The sequence below is a fragment of the Aspergillus undulatus genome (genome assembly GCF_047715775.1).
Source record: "Aspergillus undulatus strain CBS 261.88 unplaced genomic scaffold BDV17scaffold_35, whole genome shotgun sequence".
Lineage (NCBI taxonomy): Eukaryota > Fungi > Ascomycota > Eurotiomycetes > Eurotiales > Aspergillaceae > Aspergillus > Aspergillus undulatus.
Window position 1 is genome coordinate 110,977 of NW_027396639.1, and position 18,808 is coordinate 129,784.

The following is an 18,808-nucleotide window of genomic DNA, read 5'->3' on the forward strand; positions in this document are numbered from 1 at the left end:
CTTTCATCTTTGCGGGCGTTTACGTTGACGTTGGCGACAACTGAGGCTGGCGAGTGAGGGGCATTCTCAGGGACTCCCAAACTCTCATTCCAGCAGCCGGAACCAACATTGTTTCAAGGCCATAGCAATAGCAATACTCTTGGTTCCCAGACATATGGAACCGGGTTCTTGTGCACATAAAACACCATTGCAAGGTTGATGCATTTCATGACTTGCAGGAAACAAGCTTGTGCCGAGAACCTGCTCCGCGCAGGATCTGTGGGGAGTTCTTGAGGTTATACTACTGTACGACCAGTCACATTCCAGCCAAAGACACGCTGTCCGATGCACTGGGTTGATGCGGCTGATTTAAAAGCAGCAATGCTCGTATTCATCTCCAAGATGGGTTTCAGCTCGGCTTCGGTGGGACCCAGCTTGTTGTCATTAGAGAAGTGGGCCTCGTGGTACTGCCACTTCTTTATGCACAGCTAATCCCACGCACCTCCGGTGACTACTGGCTGCTACTATGTGGTAATAGAAAGAGCATTGCGTGGCAGTAACATATCGTAGATCAACCAAGTTACCCTTGCTGAGCTGCAAGCCTTCAGCGCAAATATTCCTATAGGGGGACCTTTAGCACTATGTGACCAGATAGTGCTCACTGGTTTCAGTGGGTATGATCTCCCCTCCGCGTCAAAAATGGCCTTGTGAGGTATGGTTGTTTGTTGTGCGTAAAACTACAGGTGATGAAGGTCAGTCCACATCTTTTGGAGCACGTTAATATGCTGTACTTCTGGCCAATGTACAGGAGAGCAATTTGGTAATCTAGAGGCAAGGCATATGGAAAACATTTCTTAGAATACCACCAAGGTTTCAAAGTTTTATAGCAAAGTCGTACTGGCGTCAACATATGACACAACATCAGAAGCGCTTTCCTAAACAAAAGCACTCCGGAGCAGCTGGAGCTGTCGTCAGATTGGTATTCATCCCTCAAAAAGCTCCCTACCTTACCCCCAACTTCAGACTATATGTTCTCCTGACGATTTCTATTTCGTCTGAGCATCCATGCAGAAGCAGCAATCGAACAAGCAGACTAGATCGACATATCGGTTCCTGCTTTTGAAGGCGCATCAGAAAACAAAAAAGATTCGAGCTACCGTAAAATTAACTTGTATTGCAGCCCTACTCAATAGACGTACTTGTATACTCCGTACCTTGACCCACCTCGTGCTGGATGACCCGCCTGGGTTTAGCGTCCAGGCTCGATCTGGAGGACAAGATCGACTCACTGACAACCAAATCTAAGACATTGATACTACAGATCAGAAGGATCAGATATGCTTGGACATATTCTAAATACTTTCAGTGACTAGAGACAGAAATAGCTCACTGCAGGAGATAAGTACAGTACGCCAAGCCGGTGGAGAGCGGTTCGTCCAACCCAGGCTGGCGGTTATTGCTCAAGAGGCTGGCCGAATTACGACGACTTCGCGCCGACCACCCTGGGCCGGGCCTCACCCCGTCTGTCTCTATCTAACCACCTCAACGTCCTCTTTCTACGGTCGCTCGTTGCGCTGCTGCGATAACAATATCTTCCTTATCGTCGCTTTCCTCGCCCATTCCCTCTCCGCCGCTCGTTACCAGGTTTGGAACACGCCTTGGGGGAACCTTGAATTTTTTCCCTCGTCAACGACAAAGGACACAAAGCTTGGGGTCTGGCCTGCCACCCCTGTGTCGTCCAATTGTCCCCTGAAACCGATCGAGCTGCCGTGAGCTGTCCTCAGATTCACAGCGCAAGCGCATTCCTCTCCTTTCCCCTGATCCCCTTGCCGCATTCGTCAGTCAGGAACCACCAGCCACGACGTAATCGGCTGCGATCTCCAATTTCCCCGATCGGCCCCCCTGCGTGCTGGATGAGTACGGGCTCTGTTTATTCCAATGCACAGACGCTCGTCTGGCTCGCCTGCCGTGGACGACGCCGAAGACCCCTTGATTCTTCAAGCCACCGAACCCAATCATGGCCCTGAACTTCCAGAGAAGCCGCGTCCTGAGGTAGCCAGAACCGGGACCAGCATCGACCTCCGTCGCGATACCAACGGCAACTCAACGCCCCGGTCGAGGAATTCAAGCACGTGGAGATCCCTTTCCTCGTCAACTACCGCGACCTGGACGTTCAACGATCCCCGGTATTCCTCCGCAATGCCGTCGACGCCGCAGCGCCTTCCAATCGAGGCGTCACCCGACTCACCACATCGGTCTCGACTTTCTCGCCTCCGCAGCCCTTGGCCGTGCTCTATCTTGACGGCTTTTACAACAATCCTCGCCTGCGTCTTCCTCTTCTCAATTTTCCGTTCATTCTCCGCCCTACAAGCAGGTAGCGATGGCTGTGGGGTACCGGTGATGAGTCCGACCTTCCTCCGCATGGTGGGGTTTGACACGGAACATACGCGGTTTGCCAGCAAATATAACTTGTTTTTGTATAGGGAGGAAGGCGTGGATCCGTACAACCAGGAGAATTTGGGGGTAAGCCGCGCTTATCTTTTCCTCCGTGTTCGGCGACTAACCCTGACTGTCTTTAGTTGAACGGCGCACCCGTTTTGTTTCTACCCGGAAATGCAGGAAGCTACCGTCAGGTGCGATCCTTAGCCGCCGAAGCCTCGAGACACTACGCCCAAGTGGTCCAGCACGACCAGGAGCGATTGAGAGCGGGGACGCGGAGCTTGGATTTCTTCATGATCGATTTCAACGAAGATATGGCGGCCTTTCATGGACAGACACTGCTTGATCAAGCTGAATACGTGAATGAAGCCGTGGCATATATACTATCGCTGTACCACGATCCTCGACGGACACGAAGGGACTCGGACCTCCCAGATCCGAGCTCCGTCATACTCATCGGACACTCGATGGGAGGAATTGTCGCGCGTACCTCGTTGACAGTGGCGAACTATCAAGAAAACTCGGTAAACACCATTATAACCATGTCGGCACCGCACGCCAAAGCCCCTGTCTCGTTCGATTCAGATATTGTCCACACGTATAAACAGATCAACGAGTACTGGCGCGACGCGTACTCGCAAACTTGGGCAAACAACAACCCTTTATGGCATGTGACGTTGATTTCTATCGCCGGTGGTTCTCGGGACACCGTCGTTCCCTCCGACTACGCTAGTATTTCCTCGCTCGTCCCGGATACCCACGGTTTCACGGTATTCACCTCGACAATGCCCGATGTGTGGATTGGAGTAGATCACCTTTCTATCACGTGGTGCGACCAATTCCGCAAGGCTATCATCAAATCCTTATTCGAAATTGTGGATGTGCGACGAGCCAGCCAGACCAAGCCTAGGGCAGAGCGGATGCGAATCTTCAAGAAATGGTATCTGACTGGACTGGAGTCTGTATCTGAGAGAATGCTTGCACGGAATGGTAGGTAGTCAACACCACTTTGTCAAATGTTGCTAACAGTCTGCAGAACCGAGTACGCTGTTAACATTAGAAGATCAAACCAACACAATCCTAGCACAAGGCCAGCGACTTGTGCTTCGCGAATTCGGCCACCGCACAGGACCTAGTGTACACCTATTACCTGTTCCTCCTCAAGGTGTTTCTGGAAAGAAATTTACACTTCTTACCGATCAGCGATTGGACAGAACAGGGGAGCAAGGTAGTTTAGAAGTCCTCTTTTGCAGTGTGTTTCCTCTACACAATGGAAAAGCTTCGTCTGTGTTTGCAATGAACATGGATCTGTCGGACAGCGGTGGCTCAACACGTCTGGCGTGCAAAAACGCCGCAGTCGACGAGATTCACCTTCCTGCGTCGACTCGCAATTCGAAGAATGCCTACGATCGCGCTAGACCGTTTTCTTATCTTCAATACGACCTAGAAGACCTCGCGGAGCATCAGTTCGTTGCCGTTGTTGATAAGGCCCGTGTATCCACGAAAGGCTGGGTCGTCGCGGAGTTCTCAGACAGCTCTGATGCTCTGATCAAAGCTCGGATCGGTCTGGGCGGGCTCTTGAGTGCTGGACTGAAAGTACGCCTGCCCGCCAGCCGGCCAATGCTCACCGAAGTGAAGATCCCGGCTCTATACTCAAGTCTGTTGGATTATAAGCTGCGTGTCATCCGCCACCGTCATGAAGGCAAACCGCAAGAACTCTTTGCTCCTCTCCTGCGCCAGTCGATTCCGGATCCGCACGAGTCCAAGTTCTTCGTCAATGTTGACAAAGTCAATGTGAATTTGCACGGCCTCGCACCGTATATGCCCCCTCCACTTCGGGACACGAGTCAGAATGGAGTTTCGTTTCAGCTCTGGACCGATCCAACTTGCGACTCTACGGTCGATATGACATTGACGGTGGACGTCCTCGGCAGCTTGGGCGAGTTGGTGATGCGGTACAGAACCGTTTTTGTTGCGTTCCCCCTGCTCGTGGTCGCCCTGACCCTGCGGAAGCAATTTCAAGTGTATGATCAAACTGGCTTCTTCATTACCTTCGCCGAGGGCCTTGATAGTGCTCTGCGCTCATCTATGCCCGTTTTGTTGCTGGCAATGTCGCTGCTTGCTTCTTCTCTCGCCACCTCCACTACCTTCCCGACTGGAGACGACCCCTTCCATTGGGCGACGAATGCCACCGAGACGCCTATTGATTTCACGAAGAACGATCTACTTTTAGGCTCCCAAGACGCGTTCTTCTGGTTTTTGGTGCCGTTGTTTGGCCTTATCTGCGTTGGAGTTTGTGTCATTCTCAACTACGTTTCCCTTCTACTCCTTCAAATCTTCACATTTGTGTATGGCTTCTGGAACAGCAAGTCTGGCTATATCAGACGTGATGATAAGGGGTAAGTCAGCAAGCTTATCATCTGGACCTAGCTAACTTGCCAGATATCTTCCTGTTTTCCCTGCGCCATCTCCAAGAAGGCGACTAATCAAAATGGGCGCCCTCTTGGTCCTCGTATCGACTGCGATTCCTTATCAGTTTGCATACCTGGTGGCCTGCATTGTGCAGCTAGCGACGTGTGTGCGAGCGCAATGGCATGCCAAAGAGACCGTACGTGCTAGGTACTCTACTAAGAACTGTGCTAATAGCCAGCAGAGGTCGAGCACCCATTACAACTTTGCCAATTATGCACACTCGATATTCATTCTAATGCTCTGGGTTCTTCCGATCAATATCCTTGTTCTCCTGGTTTGGGCGCACAACCTCGTTGTTCACTGGTTTATGCCATTTTCGTCGCATCATAATGTGCTATCCATCATGCCCTTTATCATTCTCGTGGAAACCATGACCACCGGCTCTATAGTCCCGCGGGTCACCTCGCGGTAAGTTGCCTTCACGACATAATGTGCAGTAACTGACTTTCACAGCGTACAACACTTTACCTCCATCCTCTTCTTCAGCATTGCGGTCTACTCGGCCGTATACGGGGTCTCCTACGCTTACCTATTACACCACCTCGTCAACGTGCTTGCTGGGTGGCTCGTCAGCATCTACCTCTTCCGCAGCGGCTTCTCCCTCCGCCGATTCTGGAAAATGGTAGAGGGTGATGAGACAGCGGGCACGCCGGAACTAGGAAGTCACACGAAGAAAAAGCCATGATGATGCTCTTACATCTCTTCTCTAATGCATTTGCAGCTTTCCATGCAGCAGCTACACGGAGTTCATCGGAGCGTTTTGACATTATTGCACCCACATCGTTACATTGTCTTCTGTTGCCGCTTTACCAACGTTTCGCGAGTGCATTGAGTCTGGGACAGCGGCAACGGGTTGATTGTATATACTGTTGGATATGGATATAGATGGCTGTGTGGATGCTAGAGCGTGCATAAATACATAATAATATTACTTCAGCGTCCATTGACTGCAGGCTCCACTAACTGCTGACTTGACGATGTAACCCCGCCAGTGGGCTAAGACCGAATAGGCAGGCCCGAGCGTCACCGCGGAGATATACCACTACTCCGGACTCGCAAGAACAGTCACAGCAGTGGGAACCGAGAGGGGGTAACGATATGAAGATTTCATATAGAATCATCTGAATTGTCCACTTTGACCTTGATTCACCCGTATTGACGACTGCAGCGTGCTGATTCTGCGACTTGACCTCAGCAGGAGGCGAAGCTTTGGGATGTTCTTGGCTGGCGAGCCAAGCTGCGACAAGGCGGCTGGGCATTGTGCACTGGATCCTGGCTTGAGTAGTAATCTACAACTGTACGCTGAGAAGTTGCAGTATTACTGGGCTCTGTATATCTATGGGTAAGAGACCTTAATGTATCTATACCCTCTCCATCAACCTTCATGGTTTACTGCGCAAAGGTGAAGTGGATGGCCATACCTTCTCCGGAGCTCCACCCCCGGCCGACTTTTCGTGGGGATGCGGAGTAAATGCCCGGCCCAAGTTCCAGACTCCAAAGGCCCAGACAAAGAAACCTTGCTCCAGCAACAGCACTCGGCTGCAATGAACCACGATGTGATATCTTCCGGTCGCATCTCCTTGTATCCATCTGAATCGGGTCTCAGCCTCGGTCATCGACTCATCCCCGGTGCCCAACCCCGTCCACGCGGGCGCTGGCTCTCCTCGTCTCCATCGCCGTAACTGACCTCGGAGCTTCTTGTATCTCCGGAGCCCAAACTCAAGAGAAAAAAAATTCACCGGGCTCGTACTTACAGCCCATCAGGAATCGATTGGCAAGTGGGTGCTCCACCTGCATACAACTGGCTGTCATTTCAGCGGGGCGGCATCTGCTGGTTATCTTCCTATAAAACCCTGCTCAGCTGCTCTCCCACAATCCTTCACCCCGCACTTTTCCTTTCCTTCCTCTCCCATTATCCGACACTGGCAATCGCCCGCCATGGCCGACTCCCCCGACTCTGACAAGAGCCCCGTCGGCCACGTTGAGGCGCCTGAGCAGCGGCACCTACAGCAGTACAAGACTTCCGGTTTTGGCTCTTGTGTGCAGTATCTGAAGGATCGGGTTCCCACGCTGAAACCTCCTATGCGCAAGGCTCCGAATCCATTCAAGGCTTTGACGATGTTGAACAGACAGCAATGGCTTTTCTTCGGGGTTCGTACATCACCACTTCTACATCAAACTCTCTCTAATAACCGCAACAGGTCGCATTTCTTGGCTGGACCCTCGACGCCCTCGACTTCTTCACAGTGTCTCTAACAACCTCCGAACTAGCCGAGGAGTTTGACAAAGAAATCAGCGACATAACCTGGGGGATCACATTAGTTCTTATGCTCCGCAGCGTCGGCGCAATAACCTTTGGAATTGCTTCGGACCGCTGGGGCCGTAAGTGGCCTTTCGTCGTGAACAACCTGCTCTTCATTGCGCTCGAGATCGGCACCGGCTTCACGCAGACCTATCAGCAGTTCCTTGCTGTCCGCGCCCTCTTCGGGATCGCAATGGGCGGGCTGTACGGGAACGTTGCGGCTACCGCGCTCGAGGATTGTCCAAAGGAGGCGAGGGGTATTATCTCGGGATTGCTGCAGCAGGGGTATGCATTTGGATATCTTCTTGCTACGGCTTTTGCGCGCGCGCTGGTGGGCACGACGTCGCATGGTTGGAGGCCGTTTTACTGGTTTGCCGGGTGCTTGCCTGTGCTGGCTATTGCGTATAGGCTGTGTCTGCTTGAGACGAATGCGTATCGGGAGCGGCAAGCGCTTAGGGCCGAGATGCCGGGCAATGTCACGTCGGCGTTCATCTCCGAGGGCAAAGTGGCGCTTAAGCGACACTGGTTGCTTCTCATCTACCTTGTCCTTCTAATGGCGGGTTTCAACTTCATGGTGCCCACCTACCCAGCCCTGACTTCTCAACAACAAGGCAACAACTAACAACCTCTCCCAGTCCCACGGCTCCCAAGACCTCTACCCAACCCTCGTCGAGCGCCAATTCGGCTTCTCCAAAGACGCCGTAACAGTAACCCAAGTCGTCGCAAACCTGGGCGCCCTAACAGGCGGGACGCTCTGCGGCTGGGCATCGCAGATCTTCGGCCGTCGCTTCTCCATCATCATCATCAGCATCGTCGGCGGCGCTCTGCTCTACCCATACACATTCGTAACGAGCCACCGCATCATGGCGGCCGCCTTCTTCGAGCAATTCTGCGTGCAGGGCGCATGGGGCGTTATCCCCATTCACTTGATGGAACTTTCCCCGGGCTCGATTCGAACGTTCACGGTTGGTACAGCGTACCAATTGGGGAATTTGGTGAGTTCGGCGTCTTCGACGATCGAGTCGACTATCGGCGAGCGGTTCCCGCTTCCGCCGACGGAGGAGGGACAGGAGAGGTATGAGTACGGCAAGGTGATTTGTATCTTTATGGGGTGTGTTTTTGCGTATACGATTATCGTTACGTTTTTTGGACCGGAGAGGTTGGGGCGCGATTTTGATGTTGAGAATGATGAGGATGTTGGTGAGGTTAGGGCTGAGAGGGGGGTTGATGTTGAGAAGGCGTAAGTTGGAATGAATAGGCAATAGTCTTGCTTTATAGGCTGGTTTTGGTCTGTTGATGTTCATGTTAATATTTTTCTATTTTGGATTACGATGTGATTGGATACTCGACAAGAATCATAATTTGATGGGTATTTGACTCGACAAGAATCATAGTTTGATAGTCCGGAAGAGATTGTGGATGCCACGGGCAACAAACAGTATTACCTGAGTTTCACCCACTTCCTTTCTTCTATTATTTCCATTCCATTCTAGCCACAATACGCTGACTAGGATTTCTGTAAACCATGGTAGAGAAAGCAGCAAAAGGAGTGTCTGGCCAAGAATCATGGTAAGGATGAACAACAAAGAACTCTTAACTTAGTAAATATGTTGCCAGTATTATCTTGACTGCGGATAATGTGAGGGGAGGCATCAATGGTGCAAATAATGGCAATCTCCACTTCCAATGTATCTTGGGTTGGGGTACCCTTCACGGAAGGAACAAAGGAGAGCACTCACTATGCCCTTATATTACCAGGTATCAAGAACCCGCTGCCCAAATCAAATTGAAAGTTCTACCTTCTCCTAGAAGCACTTTTCATGGTACCTCCCAAAGAGCTACAACCGTCGACAGTACTATGGAACCAGGAACCAGGAACCAGGAACTCTATTTCGGCATACGTAGGCTTCAATGCAGCCTGGCCTCCCATCTTTTCCAGGCTTTTCGATCGCCGAATAACATAACAAGCCAATGCTCTGCGTGAATTGTGCCATGATGCTTAAGGTTATTCAACTCGCCTCCGCCCAACAGAATGCCTCACGGGTATTCGCAGGCAAGTACATGACGACAGTACGGATCTACTCTGCGTACGATTTCGACGTGCTCCATGTGCATACTATCCCCAAAAAACCGGTACCCTTCCGAATAGAGCATTTACGGACGAGGTTTATGAAAGAAAAAGGGCGAAACAGGATCTAATTGTTCAATTCGGTAACGACGACGCTGCTTGCTCCGTGTGTGGACTCCTCGAATCACAGATGCCAATAAAGGCTGAAATAGAGTGATCAGGCTATCACGTCCCTTCACCAGTATAAGGCGTACCTGGAGTACCCTGGCTTCTATATGTGTGCGCCGTGTTATCCGTTTGCCCACAGGAATAAACGCATCCGGACAAAAGCCGAGGTTGAGGATCACATCGCCACCGAGCATCTGATACACGCGAGGAAGATAGGAATCGGGATCCAGTGTGGTAATTTGCGGCTTAGTAAAGGCGAAGCCCAACTGAATGATGCGAAACACAAGAACCTATAGGGAGATTGGGATGTTGCTGTGTATACAACTTCTGCCGCGTCCATCATATGCCTAATCAGCTACGATCGCCAGCGACCATCGCGAGAAGCAACATTTAAAGTAAGATAGGCAACTCGGCAAACAGATTGTTTGCCACAATTGTGAAGCCATTGAAGAAGACGGTGATATAGTGTCCTGTTGAAGTTGGGTACAAACAGACACGAATGGTGGACATGCGATGACTTTGAGCTAAGCGGGCAACTGACACGAAGAGAACCCTGAACTGCAACGATACAAAGCGGCTCGGCGAGAAGTTAAGTTGAAGCCTCACACGCCATCGCCAACTCAAGAGTCTGTGACAAGTGTCGAGGACTTGAGGGAACTGCAGGCTATAAGGGCGATTTCAGGCTATCCCATGAAACCTTCAAGGTCTACTGTAACAAGTGCCGAGAGCGTCGAATGCGTGGGACCAAGGCGGGAGAAAGCGGGCCGATTGATTCAGGATGAGCTGTATATTCAGCGGAGTAGATGAAGAGCAGTGTTGACAAGCACCCGATGCTTTCCATCGCGTACAAGCCTACGCTCATATGTACGTAAGGTAGTCTGTCTGAGCCGGTTAAAATGCACGGGACACCGTGGATGGTCAAAAACATCTCCCTTCTTATACTAACCTACATGAATCAGAAAACGCTACGTCCTCCCCGCCCCAGGCGTAACATTGATTCGCTACAAAATAGAAGCTGGATCCCATTAAAACTCGAGCCCGTAGATAGAGTGGACCTCAGGTTTGTCCATTGACGGGATATATCGCGGCGAGCACTCCTTTACTATACTCTGTGCATCAGGTTAGAGATGATATTATCGGGGCGGGAGTTGGAATTGGAATTCTCGTCCATGGTGGTTGATGATGCGATTCCTCCCCAGCGTATCCTGACCAGAAATTTAGGAGTTCGGGTTTAACCCATAATCCAAAACCTATATAACCCAAGAACTTAAAACCCGTAGATTATTTGATTATCCGCGGGATAGTTCGCTAAACCTCAAAACTTAGCGGGTTATTAGAAAGCATGACCCGTCCTATTTCTGGGCAGCAGGTCGTGCGTGGGTCGGGTTGAACAAGTCTAATCCGCTCCTTAGTAGGCTACATACGTGTAGCCGATACAGCCTTATTCTGCCATTCTTCCCCTGTGCATTTCATAACACAGTAAAATGGCTGGTCAGGGACTAAAGGTAACGTAGTCATTGATGACAGGTGGATGACACAGGAGAACAGTGCTAGATACACGGCAATAGAGTATGAATGGGCGGATATTTCCTAATCCAGGTTGGAAAGACCGTAACGAATCGAGTAGATGGCGACTGTGAGGGAAAGTCCGGTCACAAGCTGCTGGTCACTCATCATCAGGAGGAAGCTCTCGAACGCTTCAATGCGAGCATCCCCGTATACATTGGGTGTCGCCTTTTGTTGTCTGTTGGAGCCATGGAAGGCCCGTAGAACCAGGTTATCAAGGGAGTTGTATCGATCCTCACGCAAGGTTCCTTTAAAATACCCGGCTATCACGGTAATCAGTGCCATTAGAATGGAGACAGCAAATGATATGAGTACCTGGGAATAGATTTGTGTTATTGTCAGGCACGAAGGAGTCTCTGGTGTGGTATGCAGACTCACGCCGAATCCAGTCACATCTGGATCACCAAAATCCTTAGGTGCACAAGGGTCCATTGCAGTGAAGTGTGGCTTGCTCGAGGTTTTGAAGTGTCTCAAGTGTTCAGGTTGCCTAAGGCGGGGGGATGTTTGACTTTTATCACGATGGACTGTTATGCAGCCTTGTGCGGCTGAGGGTTCTATGTCAGACTAGATAGCTCATCAGCCACTAAACATGGCTAGATATCATATCTCCTCCAATGTTGTGGCATTATGTACCAGCCAACCTGTAAGATCTTTGACCTAAAACGCGCGGAGACATCTCATGAGGTCAAGTATTTGTATGGCGCGTACGGATTCGCCAAGAGTTGCGGGTACGAGTGCGTATTAGCCCGTGATTCCGTGGCTTAAACTGCTACTTAAGGGATCTTCAAGATTTCCACTTGGTAAAGATTAAATCGACTTAAATGGCTATCATAACTCAGATATGAACGAGCAGTTGTATGACTGCGACCGGCGACTCGCAAGGCTGAAGACTCGCACGCCGAGAGAACACCTCCACACTATGTCAGTCTCGCCAGTCAGAAGCTGTAAACAGACGCATATTGGCTGACGGACGTATGTGGCGCTAGCTGGCGAACGACAGGCGAGGCGTAGTTCTCAGCCTGATTTCTCCTCTCAGAATCTTTTGCTCTCCCCCCAGATTCAGTCAAATTTTTGGCACCGTCTTGCACTAGGAATTGTTAAAACCACTACCAGGTAGACAACTCCTTCCACCAATGAAAAGCTCTTGCGGCACGAGATCGAGCTGTGCGATCGCCATCAACGCCAATGTGGAAGGGAATGAGATATGTCTTATGGTGGAAACGAATCGACGCCGTCCTCGAGCGGAGGTCTTTACTCTATACCGTTACATACCCTTTTTTTTTTATCAGAATAATGATTGAAAAGGGTTAGTTATTTCTTGGCATAGGATTTGAAACAAAAAAGAGAACATGCTGAGGGGTGACACTAGTTTGGCTTTGAGTGTACCGTCCCGGCAAACAAGAAGCTAAACCTGATGCCCTGACCAGAAGGTCAGAGGATCTCCCTGAGGAAGGGGATGAGCGCCTGCTGCACCAGAGCCAAACTGTCTTTACCTGCTGAACCTGCTAAGTCCGCCGGATCAACCTTTACCCCCTAACCCCAATTGCCCTAATTCGAACAAGACGATCAGTATCCTTTGAAAATGAAGAACTGCAGCTACCACCTCAGATTCAAGACCTGACCTGCACCGCATATGAATCTGACCCTGTGGTATGACCAATCCTAAAAAGCTCTGGCCACCAGACAGGCCTGATACCCAGACATCACCCTAGCTGACTGCAAGAGAAAAGGAAATCTCCTATTCTACAGAGGCCACCTGTACATCCCAGACAATGATAACTCGAAGGCAAACCTAACCTGTTTAGCCCAGGATCAACCTGCTTGGGGACACCCTGGAAGAGTCCGCACGTATAAACTCCTAGCTTGAGAATATTACTGGCCGAACATGTGCTGATATGTGAGCTGATGGGTTAAGAACCGTTATATCTGCCGGAGAATCATCCCTTCCCGCGAAGCCAACAGGGAATATTACACCCTCCGCCTGTCTGCTCATCTGTGTCACACATCTTCAATAGCTAAGCTTATGTTCCGGAAATGGCACTGATAGAACTTATTCTTGGGCATCACCGAGGCCCTTCAAAATTCAGGAAATTGTGAAGGTGGTAAGATATCGCATCCAAGGAGGTCTCGGGGGAGAGGAGCCAAGAAGTTATGTTCTTGGATAATCACCAAGAGCCTCAGTACTTAGTTGGACGCAAAGCCTAGCTGTAGCGGTTGAGATAGAATAAGACTGACTTCGTGGAGCGTGAGGCTCACCACGCGTGCCGAGACACGGCCTTCTCCTGAGCGCATAGACCCAGGGCTGATTGGCTTCAAGCCTGACACGGCAGTGTCATCATGACGTTTGGTCCTAGCCTCACCTGAATCCCCCAACCCATCTCTTCTCCAGTGCACTTCATTCTCCCTTCCTAAATCTCAGCGTTGCAGATGCATTATGCCCTTAGGACGATTGCGTTGTCTGCCTGGATGTTAAGTTTACCGAATCCCCCGGCTCGGTTACAGCCTTATAAGGGGATATATGCCACTGGGTCGAGTTTCAGAGCTTGTTCTGTCGTGTATCCAGTGCTAATAGTGTTCCTTGGGATAATTCGCCTTTTCTAGCCTCAAAAAAGAAGACTTGGTAAATGAGCTGATGAGAGCCGTCCGCGAACCAGACAGTTCGCACCGCAAACCTGCCCTTGGAAAGCTACACAGTGGGCTGGATATGCGCCCTCCCCTGCGAATTAGCCGCTGCGAGAGCCATGCTCGACCACCGCCACGTACAGCCCAAGAGCCAATCCAAACATGACAAGAACAACTACACCCTCGGCTCGATAGCAGGACACGACATTGCGATTGTATGTTTGCCAGAGTACGGAACCAACAAGGCCGCCATCGCAGCCAAGTCGACGTCCCGCGACGTTTTCAAATATCCGGTTTGGCCTGTTGGTTGGTGTGGGAGGTGGAGTGCCGGGTCTCATTACGGATACTGGCCGGGTGAACGATATTCGTCTCGGCGATGTGGTTGTTTCCTTGCCTGCGGGGCCTGTGCGGCAGGGAGGAGGAGTGATACAGTATGATCTTGGTCGGAGGGAGGTCGGTGGCTTTCGTCGGGCTGGAGTGTTGAATAAGCGACCGACCCTGTTAAGGAGAGCGGTTGCGAGCCTGAGCTCATTGACGCGGCGCAGAGTGAGCTCTTAACGACTTTGTCGCAGATAGGTCTGATTAAATAGGACTCGCAGACCAGCAAAAGCACGGGCGCGGCTTGAATCATTCTATGGCAAGAGAGGCCGGACTGGTCATCTGTAGGGTTCAATAGACCGCTTTCAATTAATGAGGCAAACTCGCGATGGCCTTAGCCCGCGATACGCTCGTCAGTACTCGAAGCTTAGCTACTTGCGTGTGTGATTGAGGAGTGGGAGAAACACATGATGGAGGCTACGTAATTATTTCTGAAGGTTGTCATTAGGACCGACCCCAGGATGGGTGAAGTGGATTGTTGACTGTTGCATGTTTTTGCTTTTATTTTGTTCATTCTGTCCTAAAGATTATTCACGTGTCTTCAGACATACTCCTTACCATTATCATGGTGTGGTGCTTTGCTATAACTAAACACCAATGTTATGCCGGATACCCAGCACAGTGAATCCTAGATGCGATGCACTATCTTGAAGTTAGCTATTTGTCTGTCCTTCTCGCAAATGCCTTCAACTGCGCCAAACTCCCAAAAGAACATATCCAGCATACTGCCCGATACTCGCCTCCGTCCACCTCTTCGAATTTGCCAGCCAAAGTGAGTGCTCCGCCGCAAAAATCTTAGCTTGTTGCACGCCGCTGCTTTCGCGGGCTTTGGCGAAGTGAATGGCGCCGTGGATGCGGTTGGCTTTATTTGGTGAGCACTGTTTGAAGCGGGGCGCGAAGGTTGTCTAAAGAATTGAGGTTAGGGCTGGCCTGGTAGTAGAACGTATATCATGCAGCGCCAAACTCTGAAAATTGGTATCATGACCGAAATCTCAGTTAATACACTTCTTGACTATCTATTTAGAGCTCACACTAATATAAATATTGACATCCTCCGCAAGCCGCTTGGCCGCGGCGTAGTTCGCAAACGGGAGTGTGCCTTGCGCGATATCGATTTCATGCTTGAGGTCGTCGAATGGGACCTTTGAGGGTGAGCTGATTACCTGACTCGCCTGGCTCACCCTCTTAAAGCAGCAACGTCGGGATCAGGCAAAAAGGAGGCGCTTGTATGGTAGATTTACCTACCTAGGCTGGACGCTGACCAGCCCAGGTGATTGGTTGGTGGGCTTGACTTGGCTGACTTTGCAAGGTTGATTACACTAGGTAGGTGCTTCCTCCAGCGTTATGTGAGTCCAGTCTCATTGTGGAGAGCCCAGCGCGCTTATGGATGGATATCGAGGGGAGAGAGAGAATGTGCCTTCCCATTTGAGCTTTCAGGCTGCTAGCGTCTCGGTCATCTGATATGGTGTATTTCGGAATGGTTTGTATTCTTAAATTGACAGGATTAGGTAGCCGACTCATGGAGATACCTGCTTCTTCTAAGTCAACATTTCATACATACAAGGAGATGAGGATGAGGTTTACCTTAAAAGGCCACGACCATCATCGCCGCTGACTATGCTACGTAGTTGTTAAGGGATGGGGTGATTGTCTGTAAACTGAGATTTCATTTGATGAAACTAATTACAATAAAGTACCACGTACGGGTGGCCGAGGGCTCGGAAAGAGAAAACAGGAATAGGAAACAGAAGTGCACGACGGTAGTGTAGATACAGTCTACGTCGTGAGTAGCGAGGTGAGACCGTGCTACCAGGAATCGTCAGAGACCGAGTCAGGACCTCGAGCGTCCACGTTTGCGTTCTCGATCCTGATATCATTAGCTCCGGTCATAGAAGCGAGCACGGCTGCAATGGTGTTTTCAAATATAACCATGTGCCCAGGGTCGAAGTTTGTGGAGTACAGAAACGTCGGTTGGAAGCGTTCCCTCTCCTGGCGATGGCATTAGTCTTCGACAGTGCCTTGTCCATTGGGACGAACGGTCCCTTGATCAGCCGAGCTCCAAGTGCCTATGGTATCTCGACCATGGACGGCAGCGCTATTTAACTGCAAGACACCTCGCTAAAAGGCGTCGTGACCGGCCGAGCTCCAAGTGCCCTGCGCATTGGTGGATCCGACATTACCAGACTTGTTCCATCCTCTAACCAGTAGTCCTTCTTCGGGAGGATCCGCAGTAGCGGCCGGAACGTTGGGCACGAGGCTGAGCAAATTCTTTCCCCGCGTGACCCTGGAGGCGAAAGACTCAGGAACAGGAACAGGTACCCTCAGGATTATCACAAAGGTACAGACATGTCTCAAGGCCTTCAGCAATCGGTCTTGGTGCTTGTTGTAGCCCGTAGCGGACTCGGACTTGGACTAGTTGTCTACGATGAACAGCTGTGAATGCGCACGGCTGATGCCACACAGAGTCGATTCTTATCGGAGACAAAGCGGAAGTCTTCAGTCGCCGTGAGATCAAGGACGACATTACCAGACTCGCGGCCTTGGAAGCTGTCAACAGTCTCAACGCGCGTTGCTCGGAGATGTGGGAATTGCCGAATTGCCCTCAGGTGGAGGTGGTGCTGAGCGCGGTAGGGCGTAAGAATTGCGATGTCTCCGGCCGCAATCCCGTTCACAACAAGCCAATCCACAATGGCAAAGTCAACCGCGCAGTTGTCGGCGTTGAGGATTGATTTGCCGCGAGCATCCTTGGTACTCGTTTAGTTGCTGGCACCGACAAAAATGAACGGATAAGCCTTTTTGAATGTATCCCGCTGTCGGGTGAGAGGTTGCACAAGCCTTGCCAGATCCATCACTGCCTGGTCAAGCGCACCGGTCTGAAGCGCACCGTCGTAGAAGATATGACTTACCAAGTCACATATTCAAGGAAGCATTCTCCGCTGCTCAACAAACATGACTGATGGATGCCTGTCGAGCATCAAACGACTAGAATGGATTGTTACCAGGGTGTGTGGACACAAAGGGGCTGAGCTGGTAATGGTCGCCAACGAGAAGAAGCCCTTGAGGCTTGAAATAGGCTAGAATGGCCATGACTTCACTCTCGCGAAGCTTGCCGGCTTTATAGACACCAATCGCCCATGGGAAGAGATTATCTTGGATTGATGTATAACTCGCAGAAAACGCTGTGCACGCCAGAACGCCTACTCGCTGCAGCACGTCATTTCGCAGTTTTCTGGTACGATCGTTCAGAATTTCCCACAACTGTCGATCCATAGCCTTGTTCTTGAGGTAATTGATGAAAGCAGCCGCAAAAAGCTTCTACTTCTGACGATTAGAGAAGCTGGTAGGCATCAAACCTGCGAACTGGAGAATGCGGTAGCCGAGGCTGAGCTCCAACTGCTTGAAACGCTTGTCCGAAACACCTCCTTGAGTCGCGGTTTGTGTTGCGTGAGCAGTCGCAAGAATTAGGCGGTTGCCACCTCAGCCAAAATGTCTTAGTTCAAGGCTGCGTCTCCGTCAATAGCCTCGTTGTCCAGAATTGCCGGACGGGTTCCGTACTCCAGTTTCCGGTGTTGCGCTGCATGCTGTTTGACCAGGGCCTCTTCAGTTGCCATTGAGTGGCAACGCACGACGATGATATCGCTCTCGGGAAACAATTCCTGCAGGGCCTCGTCCATCTTCAAGGCCAGGTCGTCGGCCACGTTGTGGTTCAGACCGACAAGCATGACCTGCTTGCGGTCATTGGGATATGTGAGGACGTGTCTGAGGATGAAGAGAAGCACGCGAATCAACGAGAACGACTTTCCAGTCCCTGGCGGCCCATGAGATAGTCCAACACCATCAGCTAGACTGCGAAGCATGTCAAATGCTTCCGCTTGTTTGGCGTTAAACCCAACCGTTTTACTGTAATCCAGCGGGACCTCGATGCCTTGGCAGAAGTCACTACACTCGAGCGATGTCTGTGAGTTGGAGAGGAGGAGAGGCCGACGATGATGGCTCTCTTCGTCGGTAATGAACCTGAGTTCGTTGAGAAACTGTACAAACGTCCCGGAAGAGCCGATATAGTTGACCCTGACTTTTCTCCCTTTGGCGGCAGCGATGGCCTGACATGCGTTGACAGTGTCACGGACAGTGGTACAGTCGATCGCATCAAGTTCCGGATTGAGCTCCATCCACTCCTTTTATTCCTCGTCCCAACGTCGAGTGATGAGAATGGTGATATAACCAAGTGGTGTGTAAGGCAGCAGCTGGTTGACTACGATGCCATGCCAATTTCTGTCGTCGTCGGTGGAGAAATCACTGTCAGCTCCAAGCGTTCCGATAGCTGGCTGATTGACATTGGGCATGGCTTCTCCCTGATCGTCGTTCATGGTCTTTCCGGAATCTCAGTCGATCGTCAAGCGGTCGCCAGGTTGAAGGTCAACCACGTTCTTGTCGGCTTCGGGAACAGGAACGCGTAGTACCTGCGCGTACCTTGCGAGTGGGATGGTTATAGCTTTGATGGACATCGTCTCCTCAAGCCTCTGAACTTGGACCTCGTGGTGTTCTTTTTCGTAGATTGCGCCATAGCCATAGACCGTGACGTATTCGGTGAAACTCTGCGTTGCGGTCTTTGTTTAACACAGCACAATACGGAGCCGCTGCTGGGGCGTTGCGTAGTCGCCACGCTTGATGTAATAGCTGGTTTTATGATTCGGGTACTAGATACTGTATGGGTCGTGAGCACGGTCCCTTTAAATAGCTGCGATGCCTCTGTCCAGCTCGTCCTTGAACCCGGTACCAAGAACAAACAATGTCAGAACGTTGTTCTCGAAAAG

General features: G+C 50.9%; 6 protein-coding genes across 6 annotated transcripts; 4 read left to right on the forward strand and 2 right to left on the reverse strand.

Annotated features, from left to right (window-relative positions):
- The first annotated feature begins 1,359 nt into the window (after positions 1-1,359).
- BDV17DRAFT_267218 (GPI inositol-deacylase) lies at positions 1,360-5,833 on the forward strand. Its single transcript, XM_073758341.1, has 6 exons — positions 1,360-2,502; positions 2,559-3,408; positions 3,455-4,817; positions 4,861-5,026; positions 5,072-5,298; positions 5,344-5,833. Exons 1-6 carry the CDS (start codon positions 1,918-1,920, stop codon positions 5,573-5,575), a joined length of 3,423 nt encoding a protein of 1,140 aa, XP_073614108.1. The 5' UTR covers positions 1,360-1,917; the 3' UTR covers positions 5,576-5,833.
- An 834-nt stretch (positions 5,834-6,667) lies between these two features.
- On the forward strand, positions 6,668-8,464 carry BDV17DRAFT_129979 (sugar transporter family protein). Its single transcript, XM_073754126.1, has 3 exons — positions 6,668-7,041; positions 7,092-7,766; positions 7,828-8,464. Exons 1-3 carry the CDS (start codon positions 6,829-6,831, stop codon positions 8,434-8,436), a joined length of 1,497 nt encoding a protein of 498 aa, XP_073614109.1. The 5' UTR covers positions 6,668-6,828; the 3' UTR covers positions 8,437-8,464.
- Positions 8,465-10,885: 2,421 nt separating this feature from the next.
- BDV17DRAFT_267223 (uncharacterized protein) lies at positions 10,886-11,882 on the forward strand. The gene is made up of 3 exons (XM_073758342.1): positions 10,886-11,309; positions 11,373-11,558; positions 11,628-11,882. The coding sequence occupies exons 1-2, from the start codon at positions 11,056-11,058 to the stop codon at positions 11,500-11,502; spliced, it is 384 nt and encodes a 127-aa protein (XP_073614110.1). The 5' UTR covers positions 10,886-11,055; the 3' UTR covers positions 11,503-11,558; positions 11,628-11,882.
- A 1,495-nt stretch (positions 11,883-13,377) lies between these two features.
- Positions 13,378-14,237, forward strand: BDV17DRAFT_267227 (uncharacterized protein). The gene has a single exon (XM_073758343.1). It carries the CDS (start codon positions 13,736-13,738, stop codon positions 14,051-14,053), a length of 318 nt encoding a protein of 105 aa, XP_073614111.1. The 5' UTR covers positions 13,378-13,735; the 3' UTR covers positions 14,054-14,237.
- A 344-nt stretch (positions 14,238-14,581) lies between these two features.
- BDV17DRAFT_292711 (uncharacterized protein) lies at positions 14,582-16,843 on the reverse strand (the record flags this gene model as incomplete). The annotated part of the gene is made up of 5 exons (XM_073762427.1): positions 14,582-14,636; positions 14,721-14,899; positions 15,026-15,136; positions 16,442-16,738; positions 16,769-16,843. The coding sequence occupies 5 exons, from the start codon at positions 16,841-16,843 to the stop codon at positions 14,582-14,584; spliced, it is 717 nt and encodes a 238-aa protein (XP_073614112.1).
- A 642-nt stretch (positions 16,844-17,485) lies between these two features.
- On the reverse strand, positions 17,486-18,163 carry BDV17DRAFT_292712 (uncharacterized protein; the record flags this gene model as incomplete). The annotated part of the gene is made up of 1 exon (XM_073762428.1): positions 17,486-18,163. One exon carries the CDS (start codon positions 18,161-18,163, stop codon positions 17,486-17,488), a length of 678 nt encoding a protein of 225 aa, XP_073614113.1.
- Between the last annotated feature and the right edge of the window lie 645 nt (positions 18,164-18,808).

Excerpts from the sequence above, each read along its gene's own strand:
- BDV17DRAFT_267218 (XM_073758341.1), top strand. The coding sequence starts at position 1,918 with ATGCACAGACGCTCGTCTGGCTCGCCTGCCGTGGACGACGCCGAAGAC. Across the intron at positions 2,503-2,558 it reads ACAACCAGGAGAATTTGGGG|TTGAACGGCGCACCCGTTTT; the intron begins GTAAGCCGCGCT and ends GACTGTCTTTAG. Across the intron at positions 3,409-3,454 it reads GAGAATGCTTGCACGGAATG|AACCGAGTACGCTGTTAACA; the intron begins GTAGGTAGTCAA and ends AACAGTCTGCAG.
- BDV17DRAFT_129979 (XM_073754126.1), top strand. The coding sequence starts at position 6,829 with ATGGCCGACTCCCCCGACTCTGACAAGAGCCCCGTCGGCCACGTTGAG. Across the intron at positions 7,042-7,091 it reads AGCAATGGCTTTTCTTCGGG|GTCGCATTTCTTGGCTGGAC; the intron begins GTTCGTACATCA and ends TAACCGCAACAG. Across the intron at positions 7,767-7,827 it reads TGGCGGGTTTCAACTTCATG|TCCCACGGCTCCCAAGACCT; the intron begins GTGCCCACCTAC and ends AACCTCTCCCAG.
- BDV17DRAFT_267227 (XM_073758343.1), top strand. The coding sequence starts at position 13,736 with ATGCTCGACCACCGCCACGTACAGCCCAAGAGCCAATCCAAACATGAC.
- BDV17DRAFT_267223 (XM_073758342.1), top strand. The coding sequence starts at position 11,056 with ATGGCGACTGTGAGGGAAAGTCCGGTCACAAGCTGCTGGTCACTCATC. Across the intron at positions 11,310-11,372 it reads ACAGCAAATGATATGAGTAC|GCCGAATCCAGTCACATCTG; the intron begins CTGGGAATAGAT and ends ATGCAGACTCAC.